General features: G+C 41.7%; 1 protein-coding gene across 1 annotated transcript in view; it reads right to left on the bottom strand.

Annotated features, from left to right (window-relative positions):
• WDR90 (WD repeat domain 90) overlaps nt 1-14,287 on the bottom strand; it is a 63,085-nt gene that overhangs the window by 47,720 nt on the left and 1,078 nt on the right. The window contains exons 2-14 of the mRNA XM_036738333.1: nt 13,396-13,572; nt 13,021-13,144; nt 12,123-12,293; nt 8,092-8,206; nt 7,314-7,378; nt 6,758-6,858; nt 3,463-3,687; nt 2,949-3,011; nt 2,493-2,561; nt 1,679-1,789; nt 1,325-1,470; nt 1,153-1,210; nt 545-663 (exon numbers count right to left, since the gene is read on the bottom strand). Of these exons, the coding sequence (XP_036594228.1) occupies nt 545-663; nt 1,153-1,210; nt 1,325-1,470; nt 1,679-1,789; nt 2,493-2,561; nt 2,949-3,011; nt 3,463-3,687; nt 6,758-6,858; nt 7,314-7,378; nt 8,092-8,206; nt 12,123-12,293; nt 13,021-13,144; nt 13,396-13,572 (1,544 nt within the window). The remainder of the gene's footprint in view (nt 1-544; nt 664-1,152; nt 1,211-1,324; nt 1,471-1,678; nt 1,790-2,492; nt 2,562-2,948; nt 3,012-3,462; nt 3,688-6,757; nt 6,859-7,313; nt 7,379-8,091; nt 8,207-12,122; nt 12,294-13,020; nt 13,145-13,395; nt 13,573-14,287) is intronic.

Consider the following 14,287-nt stretch of genomic DNA (forward strand, 5'->3'; position numbering starts at 1 on the left):
TAATGCTAATGATGGAAGTGTCCAGATCTCAATTATGATGGGCAGTGTAGGAGAAAGAAGACTGGTCTTTGAGTCAGAAGGCCTGGGTGCAAAGCCTAGCTTGGGCACTTACTGTCTAACTCTAAGTAGATGGCTTTAGCTCTTTGACCTTCAGTCTCCTTATCTGGAGAATGGAGATAATAATACCTGCGTGTCATAGGACTGTCGTGAGGTATCTGTCAGTTACAACATGGTATAGAACCAGGAATTATTGTAGTGGCTGTTCTCTGTTTCTGCCTGACCAATGGTCATTGCACTACTTGTTAGCAACAAATTCTGTAAGACGATGAAGCCCACTCTAGACAGTATGGGTGGCGGTTCTGGCAAAGGTCTGAAACTACAGACTTAATTCTCCATACTCTCCTGACTTCCATAACCGTGGATAATTGAGATGGAGTATAATGGAGGCAAAAGAAGCTGAGCTGAGAACTTTTCAATACAGCCTCACGGATAAATGGCCCCACGACCAGCTTCCCATCACTATAATACCTCTCTTCCTCATTACCTGGCATCGTCAAAAAACGCAACCTTCAAGGCCTGGATGTCCACATCTGTATGGGCCTTCGCGAGGACAGTCACCTCCCCTCCATGGTTCACGGAGGCTGTGTTCCACACCACCACCATCTGCAGCAGATCATCAACATAAGCATTCTCACAATGCTGACCATCAGAAAAAAAAGTATCTTACTAGGACTCAGGAGAACTAGACTCCACTTCTTTAAGTCAGCATGAATGGACCTGGGTCCCCCATTTCTGGAAAGCTTCCATCCAAAAAATGAGACATTTATTAACATAGGCAAGTAAGTTAGGCTCTTTCCTCAAACGAATTTGAGGCCGACACAAGGCAGCCCTAGTCCCGTGCCGATGGTATTTTCTTTAGATACTGTTTTTCATATACTTTTTTCATATAAAGAAACATGTGTTTCTCTATACACTGTTTTTCTTTATATACTGATTCATACTGTTTCTATTCTATATGAAAATTACTCCAAGTCTTTAGTTTATAAATTAATTTCTAGGTATAACAGTGGCCACAAATCCTGAGATAATATTTGAATCACAAAGTCCCATTACACCTAAATAATTACAACAGTGAATACAAGCTCCTATTACCGTCTTCCCATGTCTGTCCTTTCCAACACCACAGAGGACAGCCCCGCTATAAGAAAAGCTGGAAACGGAGAAAACATGCCGTTATTCCAGCAAGTCTGCTATTTTGAGATCATTTAAAACTCACATACACCAATGTGAGTAACCAGAAAAAAAATTAAACTCAGAAACCTACCTGAGGAAGCATATGGAGTGAATGTGAGTTTTAAATATTGACAGACATTTTCCTGTCTCGAAATTCCAAAGTCGTACCATGCTCAGGGAACCCATCTGTGATGAAGCCAGCAGAGTACTGTTCCCATTAAATGTGAGGGAAGAAACCTAGAAGAAACGTCAGCCCTTGGCAGAACACATCTCATGAAAACACTCTTAAGGAAGAAAAGGGAATCCACAGTGAGCTATTTGTCCCAACAGTAGTATAACTATCTCAAATCTCCACAGCCTAAGAAGTGACAGGATGCAAACAGTCATCTCTGTCCTATTCCCTGGACCTCAAGAAGCCAATTTTTCAGAAAGGAACAGAGTTTACCTTATCTGTGTGACCAATAAAGAAGCGCTGCTCTCCAGTCTCAACGATCAAGGCCACAATTACAGCATGACAAGGATAAACCAAATAGGAACAATCCTTAGACCACAGGGCCTACAGCAAAAGGGTGAAGGCCAGGAGAGGAAAAGGAAGGTCATCAAAAGAGTCAGAATTAGGGAATTTCCTAACTGCCTATGTAGGTCAACCTACCAAAACTCTTGACATTTCCCCCAAGGTGGCAGATTAAACAAGAGTATGAAATCAGGCCAGCAGCCCCAGACACAGTAAGGCCAGGACACCCATTATCTCATACCCTATGCAAATCAATGGGTAATGATGAATAAAGACTGGTCAATACTCTTAAGAACACATACACAGTATACTCCTTTAAACAAAATGGGAGCTCTTAGCCTAAGGGCTAAGTCTAGATACAGAGTCTCAAAGAATCAAGAAATAACATCAAAGAAGGTGACAATTAACTTCCAAAGAGACAGTTTTTAAAGCAGTGATGCAGTCAAGCCTCAATGTAGGAATTCTAATTCAAAGATCTTTCTACTATAAAGGTACTTTCTCTAATATTCTTTTTTTTTAAATTCTGAGTTCCAATTCTCTCCCTCCCTCCATTCCCTCCCACAGCCACTGAGAAGACAAACAATATTTTTTCCATTATACACGTGAAGTTGTGCGAAACATGTTTCTATTAAAGATACATTTTTTGTCATACAAGGGATATTTAAAAGAAGGTTCATTTCGTACCCAGACACTGACTTGCTCTCAAAAATATTTTAAAATGCAATCCCAATCCCTGCTCACTGACCCACTTGGTGCTGCAGCCTCCAAAGCCAATCACTCCCTTTAGCTTCAGGATCGGGTCGGGCAGGAGACACTAAAACAAACGAACAAACACAATGAGATCTAAAATACTCTACCACTTCCACCTCTACCCACTGAGAAGGCCTTTCACCTTCCAGGACAACACTGGACCTTTTCTAATCACTTAAGCAAGTCTTTCATGGGGTAAGGGGAGACAAGCGTTACAATACCCAAGCAGTCAACACAGAAGATGACTTGGTCTTGTGAGGATAAAAAAATCTTCTCTAATGAGGAGCCAGACAAAAAGGTTTCCACAGCCCAAGAGGGAACCTGAATGACTTCATCCTTAGACTAGAAGCTGATATCTATACAGTTTATATTCACATCTCTAAAGGTCAATTTTATTTCAGAGCAGGACCCAACTCAAAGAGGCCAAAACCTTGTTCAGCTGTTTCCTTACTCTGTGCCGAGATGAATTCTTGGTAGAAATGGTCTCTGATTTGGTCAGCCCTGGGCTTGTAATCTGGATAAGAAAGGAAAAGTGAGAGACAGGGGGAAAGAACTACAGGGAAGTAGCCCAATTAACATTATCCATGACAATCTTATGACAGCAGAGGATCAGATCTGAGAGGGTAGCCAAGGTGCCCCATAAATATGACAGATTATCCTCAGAAATGAGAACTACTATAAGTGACACAAAGATCTCTTCTGAGGCATATGGCAGACATTTTCCTGACTCATCCCACTGACCCACAAACCTATCTGCATCTCGCCACCAAAACATAAACCTTCAGAAGAAGAGCTATTTGTTCTGCATGAGTCCTTCAGGAGTTACTACAGGACAATGGAATTATCTGAGCTTTCCTCTATGAAAAGGTTCACTGGGTTTCCAGTTGCTCCCAGTGCTGTGAAGAGAACCCAAACTCTTGGCAAAATGTGCTAAGAGGTGCCACCATCACAGCACATGTGCTTACCTCACCCAAGCCAGGGTCTTCAAGGATGGCAGGTCCCTTGCCCAATTTGTGAACATACACGTCAATGCCACCATCATTTGCTGCACACGTGACAGTAGCATCTCCACCAGCTAGAATTCCTTTTCTGCAGCCCTTCTGATCCCCAAGGTATGAGGTTTCCAGGTGCCCAGAGGTCAGACTTACCTCAGGGATAGACTTCTGAACTGAAGGAGCCCGATGTGACCACTGAGTTTAAAAAAAAAAAACAAAACAACATTAGCCAAGTTCTCACAGGTTCCTAAAGCCAACAGAATCAGAAGGGAAAATTACAATAATTCTTTAAAAGACCAAGTACCAGAAAAGAGGGTAAAGAAAGCTGAGCTGGGGGGCAGAGCCAAGATGGCAGCTGGAAAGCAGGGACTAGCATGAGCTCCCCATCGAGTCCCTCCAAAAACCTATAAAAAATGGCTCTGAACCAATTCTAGAACTGCAGAACCCACAAAATAGCAGAGGGAAGCAGGGCTCCAGCCCAGGACAGCCTGGATGGTCTCTGGGGGAGGTTTATCCCGCATGGAGCTGGGAGCAGAGGGGAGCTGAGGGGAGCCAAGCCCAGCATGGGTGGTGCGGACCAACCAGACCAGGAGCCAGGCGGAGCATGCCCTAGTGCCCTGAATCAGTAAGCTGCAGCAGTTACCAGACTTCTCAACGCACAAACAACAAAGACAACAGAGAAGGTTAGTGGGAAAAGCTGCAGGAGTGGAAGGAGTTCGCGGTTTGGCTACCACCCCGGGGCAGCGGAGGTGGGGCAGCTACAGAAGTACAGCTGCAGTTGCTTCTGGCCCCAGGTCCACCTGGTGGGAGGAATTAAGTGGTGGATCAGAGCAGGAGTGAAGAGCCTGCTGAAGATCTAAGCCCAGTCCGGGTTGGGGGTTCTTGGGGAAGGAGGAGTGCTGGTGTGGCAGAGCTGGCGCATCCCGCCAAGCTTGGAACGTAGTTCTCTTAACTCTACAAGCAGTCATACCCCGCTGAAAAACTCAAGGGTCAAGTTAGTTGGCTGGGAACATGGCCAGGCAGCGAAAACGCACCCAGATTCAATCTCAGACTTTGGAATTTTTCTTTGGTGACAAAGAAGACCAAAACATACAGACAGAAGAAGCCAACAAAGTCAAAGACCCTACAACAAAAGCCTCCAAGAAAAACATGAACTGGTCTCAGGGCATGGAAGACCTCAAAAAGGATTTGGAAAAGCAAGTTAGAGAAGTAGAGGAAAATTGGGAAGAGAAATGAGAAGGATGAGAGAAAACCATGAAAAACAAGTCAATGACTTGCTAAAGGAGACCCAAAAACATACTGAAAAACACACTGAAAACAACACCTTAAAAAATAGACTAACTCAAATGGCAAAAGAGCTCCAAAAACCCAATGAGGAGAAGAATGCCTTGAAAGGCAGAATTACCCAAATGGAAAAGGAGGTCCAAGAGACCACTGAAGAAAATACCACCTTAAAAATTAGATTGGAGCAAATGGAAGCTAGTGACTTTATGAGAAATCAAGATATTGTAAAACAGAACCAAAGGAATGAAAAAATGGAAGACAATGTGAAACATTTCATTGGAAAAACCACTGACCTGGAAAATAGATCCAGGAGAGATAATTTAAAAATTATTGGACTACCTGAAAGCCATGATCAAAAAAAGAGCCTAGATATCATCTTTCAAGAAATTATCAAGGAGAACTGCCCTGATATTCTAGAGCCAGAAGGTAAAACAGAAATTGAAAGAATCCACCAATCACCTCCTCAAATAGATTCCAAAAAGAAATCTCCTAGGAATTTTGTCGCCATATTCCAGAGCTCCCAGATCAAGGAGAAAATACTGCAAGCAGCCAGAAAGAAACAATTTGAGTATTGTGGAAACGCAATCAGAATAACCCAAGATCTAGCAGCTTCTACATTAAGAAATGGAAGGGCTTGGAATACGATATTCCGGAGGTCAATGGAGCTAGGATTAAAACCAAGAATCACCTAACCAGCAAAACTGAGTATCATGCTCCAAGGCAAAATATGGACTTTCAATAAAATAGAGGACTTTCAAGCTTTCTCAGTGAAAAGACCAGCGCTGAATAGAAAATTTGACTTTCAAACACAAGAATCAAGAGAAGCATGAAAAGGTAATCAAGAAAAAGAACAAGAAAAAGAAATTGCAAGGGACTTACTAAAGTTGAACTTTTTTGTTTACATTTCTACATGGAAAGATGATGTGTATGATTCATGAGACCTCAGTATTAGGTTAGCTGAAGAGAATATGCATATATATAAAAATATACATATATATATATTTATGTATATATATGTATATGTGAGTGTGTGAGTATGTATATATGTATGTGTGTGTGTGTGTATATATATATATATATATATATATATATATAGAGAGAGAGAGAGAGAGAGAGAGAGAGAGAGAGGGCACAGGGTGAGTTGAAGATGAAGGGAAGATGTCTAAAAGAAATAAAATAAAATTAAGGGATGAGAGAGGAATATATTGAGAGAGGGAGATAGGGAGAGATAGAATGGGGTAAATTATCTCACATGAAAGTGGCAAGAAAAAGCAGTTCTGTAGGAAGAGAAGTCAGGTGAGGGGGAATGAGTGAATCTTGCTCTTGACCTGAGGAGGGAATACCATACATATTCAATTGGGTATCTTACCCCACAGGAAAAAATGAGGAAGAAGGAAAAAAAAAGGGGAGATGATAGAAAGGAAGGCAGATGGGGGTAGAGGTAATCAAAAACAAACACTTTCGAAAGGGGACAGGGTCAGGGGAGAAAATTCAATAAAGCGGGATAGGTTAGGAAGGAGCAAAATATGGTGAGTCTTTCACAACATGAGTATTGTAGAAGGGTTATACATAATGATACACATGTGGCCTATGTTGAATTGCTTGACTTCTTAGGGAGGGTGGGTGGGAAGGGAAGAGGGGAGAGAATTTGGAACTCAAAGTTTTAAAAACAGATGTTCAAAAACAAACAAAAAAAAAGTTTTTGCATGCAACTAGAAAATAAGATACACAGGCAATGGGGCGTAGAAATTTATCTTGCCCTGCAAGAAAGGAAGGGAAAAGGGGATGGGAGGGGAGTGGGATGACAGAAGGGAGGGCTGACTGGGGAACAGGGCAACCAGAATATACGCCATCTTGGAGTGGGGTGGAGGGTAGAAATGGGGAGAAAATTTGTAATTCAAACTCATGTGAAAATCAATGCTGAAAACTAAATATATTAAATAAAAAACAAAAAAGAAAAGAAAGTTGAGCTGATACCCACAGCCATGGGACTGGTTATCTGCTGGATGAGTGACACTTTATCTTGGATGGTTCTGCTGTCAGTCACTGGCTGTGGAAGCTGCTGAACAGGCTCCTGAGATCCTAAGGCAGGAAAGCAAGGGCTGTCATAACTGATTTCAGTACTAAGAGTTAGTCAGAGAAGAAGACTAGATTATCTGACAGAACTAAGATACCACATAGGCACCACTACTGATTTGTACAGAAAGTTAAGGCAGACTAGCTCAAAATAAGAAAGTGCACAAAAACTCACCAAAAATTAGAGTTGTCTACCAGCTGGAGCAGCTACCTCAGAAGACAGAGAATTCTCTGTTCTAGCAGAGTCTGATAACTGCTTGTTGGGGAAGTTACAGTGAGGATTCATGCTCCAGCTAGAAGTCAGATTAGATGATGACCTCCATGGGCCCTTCAAGTCTGAGATTCTACAGCCTTAGGAGCCAGAATAACTTTGTTGTTCTAGGCTTCTCTACCAAACTGGGCTAGCTTTATCCAAAATGTCCTGCCCACTCTCCCCAGCTCATGTACTTCTGTCTGCTTACCTGATGTATGACAAAGACAGCTATGAACTGAATCGTGGAGCATTTGGGAATCATCAGTAGGAAACCTTGAAGAAGGGCAAAAAGAAAGTCATTCTTCTAATACAGTAATTCTCAAAGTGTGGTCCATAGGCCCCTGGGGGTTTCTGAGACCCTTTCAGAGAATTCACAAGGTCAAAACTATTTTGATAATGATACTAAAAATATCGCTGGCTTATTAAGATACTCTTTCCTTTTCTAACTACACATATCTGTATGAAGCTGGATTTTCTTCATATATTTCAGCCAAAACAACATATCACAACAGATTGAATACAAAAGCAGATATGAGTATCCAGCTGTCTTCTATTATTCCAGATATTAAAGAGATTTGCAAAATATATAAAATAATACCACACTTCTCACTAATTTTTGTTATGGAAAATAGTTATTTTTCATTAAAAATTATACTTATGTTAACATGTAATGGGTTTATTTCTATTTTTAAAAGAATAAGTATTTCTAAAATTTGTCAGCTTTAGTTTCTAACATGGTAAATATCTGTAGACATACCCCACACAAACAAAAGCTCTTTGGGGTTCTTATTTTTTAAGAGTGAATTCCTGAAACCAAAAACTTTGAAAACTTGTGTTCTATTATGTTACTCATGCACTCATAGACTCCCAGGAGAGAGAGAGAAGAACGTGCTAGACTAGGAAAGATGGCGTTATTTCAACAAAGCATCATAAGAAAATTCTCTGATATAATAAGAGTTCATGTTCAGAAGCAGTAAGATGCATACCTGATAAACACATAACGATCATGCCATTTCTCCCCCTTTGGAACAGGAAATGACATTTCTCGGGGCATGGGGTTGAGAGCCAGTTTGGCTTGTCGAACTTCTGCGATAGTGACACCTATCCATGGGTAGAAAAAACAAGAACCTATCTGGTTATCTAGACTGGCTGACAATTACACCCAGCCTGCTTTCTGTCCCAGTAGCCAGCTTAGAATTTCTCACTATCAAGAGCATATTAGCAGTTGGAAATTTCTAGCTCTGTCAAAGTGGGGATCTGGCACTTGTCAGTTAGTCTAAGTTAATAGTCAGATCATAGTTATCATCAGTACTGAGGACTTAATATATATTTATGTTTATATTAAACATATTTATATACATGATGCATGTCAATATAACTTCATGTACACGATATAGACATACATAGACATCATCATGTATAAGGGGGAAAGAACTACAAGAAAGAGCTCTAACATTATCCGTGACCATCTTATGACAGCAAGGAACAATGTATAGATAGGTTCAGCTGGAATTAAAGTTCATGCAGCAGATACATGAGGAGATACAAGAAAGCAGTAAGAGATAATTCAATTCAATCCAAAACAGTATATATACACATACTTACTCACACATCTATACACATACATGTGTCTGTGTGTGTACACACACACACACTCACTGCTGCTGTTTGTCTTTCATTTTAGAAGAGGACCATGACTTCAGGGAGGTGATGCCATGACATGCAAGTGAACTGGATTTAAGTGAAGGGAGGCTGTGCGGTCACCTGCCTCACTTTCTCCCTCAAGGAACCTACATACTTGCTGGGTGAGACGCAGGAGAAAAAAACATACATACAGACAAGGTACCCTGGAGAGGGCGAAGAGAGTATTAACTGGGAAGAAGGGTCAGATTGTGGAGAGACTGGAATACCAGGTTAAAGAATATGGATATAATCTCATCGACAGCAGAGAACCACAGAAGCTTTTAAGCAGGACAGATGTTGTGTACAAATGTAGCTTTAGGAAGAAATAATCGCAATTAAGGGAAGTTCCAATTAAGATGGAAAAGTGAATAGGTGCAAGAACAGCTTAGCTCCCACAGAAGTATTCCAGTAATGATTTTAAGTGCCAGACTAAACAATGATTAAAAAAAATACAAAGAAAAACTATACTAATTACTATTACCCAACCCAGGCCTACATAAGGGAAGAGCTAGAAGCCTGCAGGGCATTAAGGAAGGAGCTAGCCAGAGAAGCTGGGCGAGCACTGAGTCTGGAGATCAAGTACATCCACGTTATACTCCAAAGACACCTGGTGCCAGCGATAAGCGGTACCAGGGAGCAGGACGATCACAGTGTTCCTACAAGGAAGCTCTAGGGCAGTAGGATACACACAGGGGTTGACAAAGTTCCAGAGGGCAATAAATACTGGGGCTCTGAAAGTTTGTAGCATGCTAACCTCAGCCACCATTCCTGAGGAAGGACCTCGTAAAATGCAGTTGTCTATACATAGAAAAGTTGGCCTTCAATCCTCAAGCATTCTGAGCACAAGACACCAGCCAGCAAGGAAAGCCTGACCATAACACAAAGTCCCAAGGCACTGACAATAAATAAAGAAATTCTGTGGATTGATCTAGGGCAAGGGTGGGGAACCTTTGGCCTTGAGGCCACATGTGGCCCTCTAGGTCTTCAAGTACAGCCATTGCACTGAATCCAAACTTCACAGAACAAATCCTCTTAATAAAAGGGGGCCTCGAGGCTACAGGTTCCCCACCCCTGATCTAGGGACATCCAAAACACAAACCCAGAAGAAAAAATTAACTCCCCAATAACTGCAGAGATGAGAACAGAGAACATTGCAGGTATGGGTAAGAGCCAGTGTAAACAGCTCATGATGGAATCAGGAGATGCAGTGTCTTGTGCAACTCAAAGCAAGGAGGTCAGTGTCACTGGATTGCAGAGTAGGTAGAGGGGAGTAAAGTCTAAGAAGATTGGAGCCAAGTTATCAAGGACTTGGAACACCAAATAAGATTTCATCTTAGATCCTAGAAACAGTAGGGAGCTTACTAAATAGGGGGGGTAAGATGTTCAGATTCAAGCTTTAGGAATATCCCTTTGGCAGCTGAGTAGAAGAGAAGCTGGAATGGAGAGATTTAAGGCAAGGAAACCAACCAGAAGGCTAGTGCAAGAATCCAGGTGTGAAGTGATGGGGTATGAGGGCTGATACTAGGGTGGTGGCAGTATCAGAGAAGTCTACAGAAGCAGAATCAACAGGACTTGGCAATGGATTTGACATCAGGGATTGAGAGAGAATGAGGTTGTGAGATGTGAGATCTCTATGGGTTATCCAGTTTAAGATCTCCAAAGGGCAATTGGAGATATAAGTCTGGAGGTCATGGAAGCCAATGATCACCAAGTGAAATAATACAGAAAGAAACGAAAAGGTCTGGGACAGAGCTCCAGGGAATACCCACCATTTGTTGAACTGGATAAAGATCTAGCAAAGGGAACTGAGAAGCAGTAGTTAGATAGGTAGGATGAGAACCAGGAGAGTAGCATCACAAAAACCTAAAGAGAAAATAGCATCAAGAAGGGGATCCATAGTGTCAAAGGCTGAAGAGTGGTCAAGAAGGATGAAGACTGAAAAAAGGCCATAGATTTGGCAATTAAAAAGACCACTGGTAACTTTGGAGAAAGTAATTTTAGTTGAATGATAAGGTTAGAAGTCAGACTGCAGAAAGTTAAGGAGAGAGTAAGAGGAAAGGGAATGGGGGCATCGATTGTAGATAGCTTCCACAAGGAGCTTAGATATAAAAGAGATGTGTAACGATGGTTACAGGGGATCAATGGGTCAAGTGAGGGGTTTTTTTTTTTGAGGATGAGGGAGACATGGGCATGTTTGCTGGCAAAAGGGCAGCAGCCTGCAATAGACAAGGGGAGAAGACAAACAAAAGAATGGGGACAATAGGGGGCAACATACTGCTGGAGAAGAAAAGGTATAACTGCATCACTTGTGCATGTAGAGAGGATTGCCTTGGCAAGAACTACCTCTTCACGTGAGACAAGGGTGAAGGAAGGGAAAGTGGAACAAAGCATCTGGGAGATGTGAGATGAGGAGAGAAGCAGAAGCTCCCAGCAAATGAGTTTGATTTTTCAGTGAAACTTAAGGTAAGATTCTTAGCTGAGAGGATGGGGGAGGGGAGCTTGGGAAATCTGAAAGGGATGAAAGGGTTTAGAAAATCTCCTCAGGTGAATAGGACAGGGAAACACTCAGGGAGATATAAAAGGATTGCCTTCCTGCAGTGAGGGCTCAGTTGAGATTATGTAGCTGTGGCTTGTTCATATAGACCTGGAATTCAAACCCAGACCCTGACTTCAAACCCAGTGCCCTTCCTAACACATCATTTGATGGTTAAGAGATCACTGGTGGACTTGGGGGAAGCAAGTCAGAATGTAAAGGATGAAGATCAGATTACAAAGAGTTAAGTGGGTGGAAAAGAAAGGAAACCAGAAAATATAATCACTCTTTCTAAAAGTGTGGCAGTGAGATGAGAGAGGAGGACCAGAACATAAGATAAATGGCAGGGTTTTAGTTTTTAGTTTTTTAAGATACAGCAGATTTCTGATCAATACAACGATCCATTCATTGTATTCCAAAGGACACATGATGAAAAATGCTATCCACCTCTAGAAAGAGAACTGATGAACTCTAGAGTGAAAATTGAAGCATATTTTTTTGCTTTATTTTTCTTGCTTTTTTCCCACAACATGGCTAATATTGAAATATGATTTGCATAACTTCATATGTACAATGGATATCATTTCTTCATATGTATAATGGGTATGAAAAGTCTTGCCTTCTCAAGGAAGGGAAGAATTGGAATTGAAAATCAAAACAAAACAAAAATAAATAAGAGAGTAGATCTGATTATGATTGTAGACAAGAAGAGAAGGAGCAAATAGAGGAGATGAGAAAAAATAATTTAAGGCATTCAACTTAAGTTCCCTAAGAGCCACTCTCCTGGGTTTGACTCTTCACCTGGATCGAAAGACAGGTCACTGGTATAGATATTTTTCACCAGCTGATTGGCACAGAGCTTGATACTCTTTATGTGGCTGTAACGTCGATTCAGATATATCATTAGAATGAACTGGAGATCTAGCTGAAGGCAAGTCCATCGCACACAGCTGGGAGCTGCACCAATGAGGTCTAGAAATTAGAAATACTCAGGGTCAAATATTAAATTTATCATGACCAGAACCTCATAGGGACACAAACAATCAGTTTGCAACACTTTCCCAGAGGCCCATCAAGACTATTCTCTTAAGTCAGTCCTTTCTCCTCCATACCAACCCAGAAAGAATGAATTAGAAAATTCAAGTAAAGAAGTGCACTTCTTAATTAGACTTCAGTGCCAGGCCATACCACCTACTCTTCTGCCTGCAAACAGGTCCTTTTTAATCCCCAACACACATTCCTTCCCTCCTCTTGTTCTTTCGTTAAGTCGCCAATCAAAAACAACCACTGAATAGGCAGATTGGCAATTGGCCTATTTTGCTCAAAAATGCACTTATGTCATCGAATTCCTGAGGATAAATTTCTCATTACTAGGCTGGAAACACATCAGAGGCTATCCTGTTCAGCGTCACTGAAGAAATCTAGCACCACCTTCTGCAATGACAGCTTCAAAGCCTTCTTTCTAGGCTATCAGCCTAGTGTGGAGGAAAACGCACTGGAGTCAAGAGGCCCGGCATTGAATCCCGGCTCTCCTGCTCTCTAGCCGTATGACCCTGGACAAACCATTACCTCTAGGATCATGTGTAACATGACTATAGTAACATTTGTATTACATATACAGAAAATCCCGCATAAACCTTAAAGCACTTATTAATATGAACTAGTATAACACGAACTTTCAGGGTGCCCCTGGATCAACCTGTCTTAGAAGTCTTCGCAGGCCCTGTAGCTTCTTCATAAATGAAAGGGAATTGAAGCCAAGTAGATGTGGACTTGAACTCTTTAAAGAGGTTGGAGAACGAGATGCGAATCACTTGGCTATCCTGAGAAGAGAGATATTTAACCCAGTCAGGAGACGAGGAGGTAAAGGCAGAAATGTTCAAGTGACCATAAAAGAGAGGACAAATTGTCTTGGCCATTAGGAGGCTACATTCTTGCCTTCTGTCCCTTCTCATTCTTTGGTAATACCACCTTACACATTCACAGTGTGGTTATCTACCTCAAAATGCTTCCATATCTATTAACTCATCTGAATAACATTAGAACCACATAACAAAATGTGTCTCACACATACCTCAGTAGTCACATCCAAGTGGACAACAAAATACTTCATGGGGATAGGCCTGAAAAGTAGGTAGAGGTATCTCCCTGTCAGTCCCAGAGACTGGGTGCTAGTTTTGGGGAGCTGAATAAAATTGCCAGCAGGAATGGCACCACGAATACGATAAACTGTTGCCTTCAGTGTCTTATCCTAGGAAGAAATGTCAGCCAGATAATTAAAATTAAATTTATACCTCAAATAGCAAAGTAGAGAAAAACCAACTTGGGAAACCCTAGATGACTGCTGCTGCTGCTAGTCCTTCATTCTCAAAGAGGACCATGACATCAGGGAGGTGATGCTATGACATGCAAATGGATTGGATTTGAGTCAGGGAGGGCTGTGCAAAGTTACCAGCCTCACTTTCTCCTCTGAGCCATCTGAAGCCAGTGGCCAGATATAGATCAGGACAACTGGAGATGGCCCAGGATGCAGTGGGGGATGTTGTCCTTTTCAAGCTAAGGTCTTTAACAGGTCTGTTTCACTGAGGCAGAGCGCATTAAAAGATTAAGGCTTAATAAAAAATGACACAAAGAATGGCCTCTTAAAAAAAAAAACAGATCTGGGAGGGGAAAACCCTCAGGGTTTCTGACCCAAACAGAAACAACTGTTATTTACATTCATTCTGGGCCAATCAGGGCCCAAAGTGTGGAGTTCCCAGCAGGAAGGGAGGGTGGCTTTGAGTTCCCAGGACCCAAGAATAAGGAGCCACAAAAGTGACAGATTACCATAACAGTAGTCACATCACCCTCTTTGGTCGACCTTTTCCATTCCTCTATTTTCAAGTGTTTGAAGACATTCAGAAATGGATGTTGCCACACTGACAAGAAAAGTCAACACAATGTCAATGCCTTGGAATGACTCAGAG

The sequence above is a fragment of the Trichosurus vulpecula genome, chromosome 9, assembly GCF_011100635.1.
Source record: "Trichosurus vulpecula isolate mTriVul1 chromosome 9, mTriVul1.pri, whole genome shotgun sequence".
NCBI classification, from domain to species: domain Eukaryota; kingdom Metazoa; phylum Chordata; class Mammalia; order Diprotodontia; family Phalangeridae; genus Trichosurus; species Trichosurus vulpecula.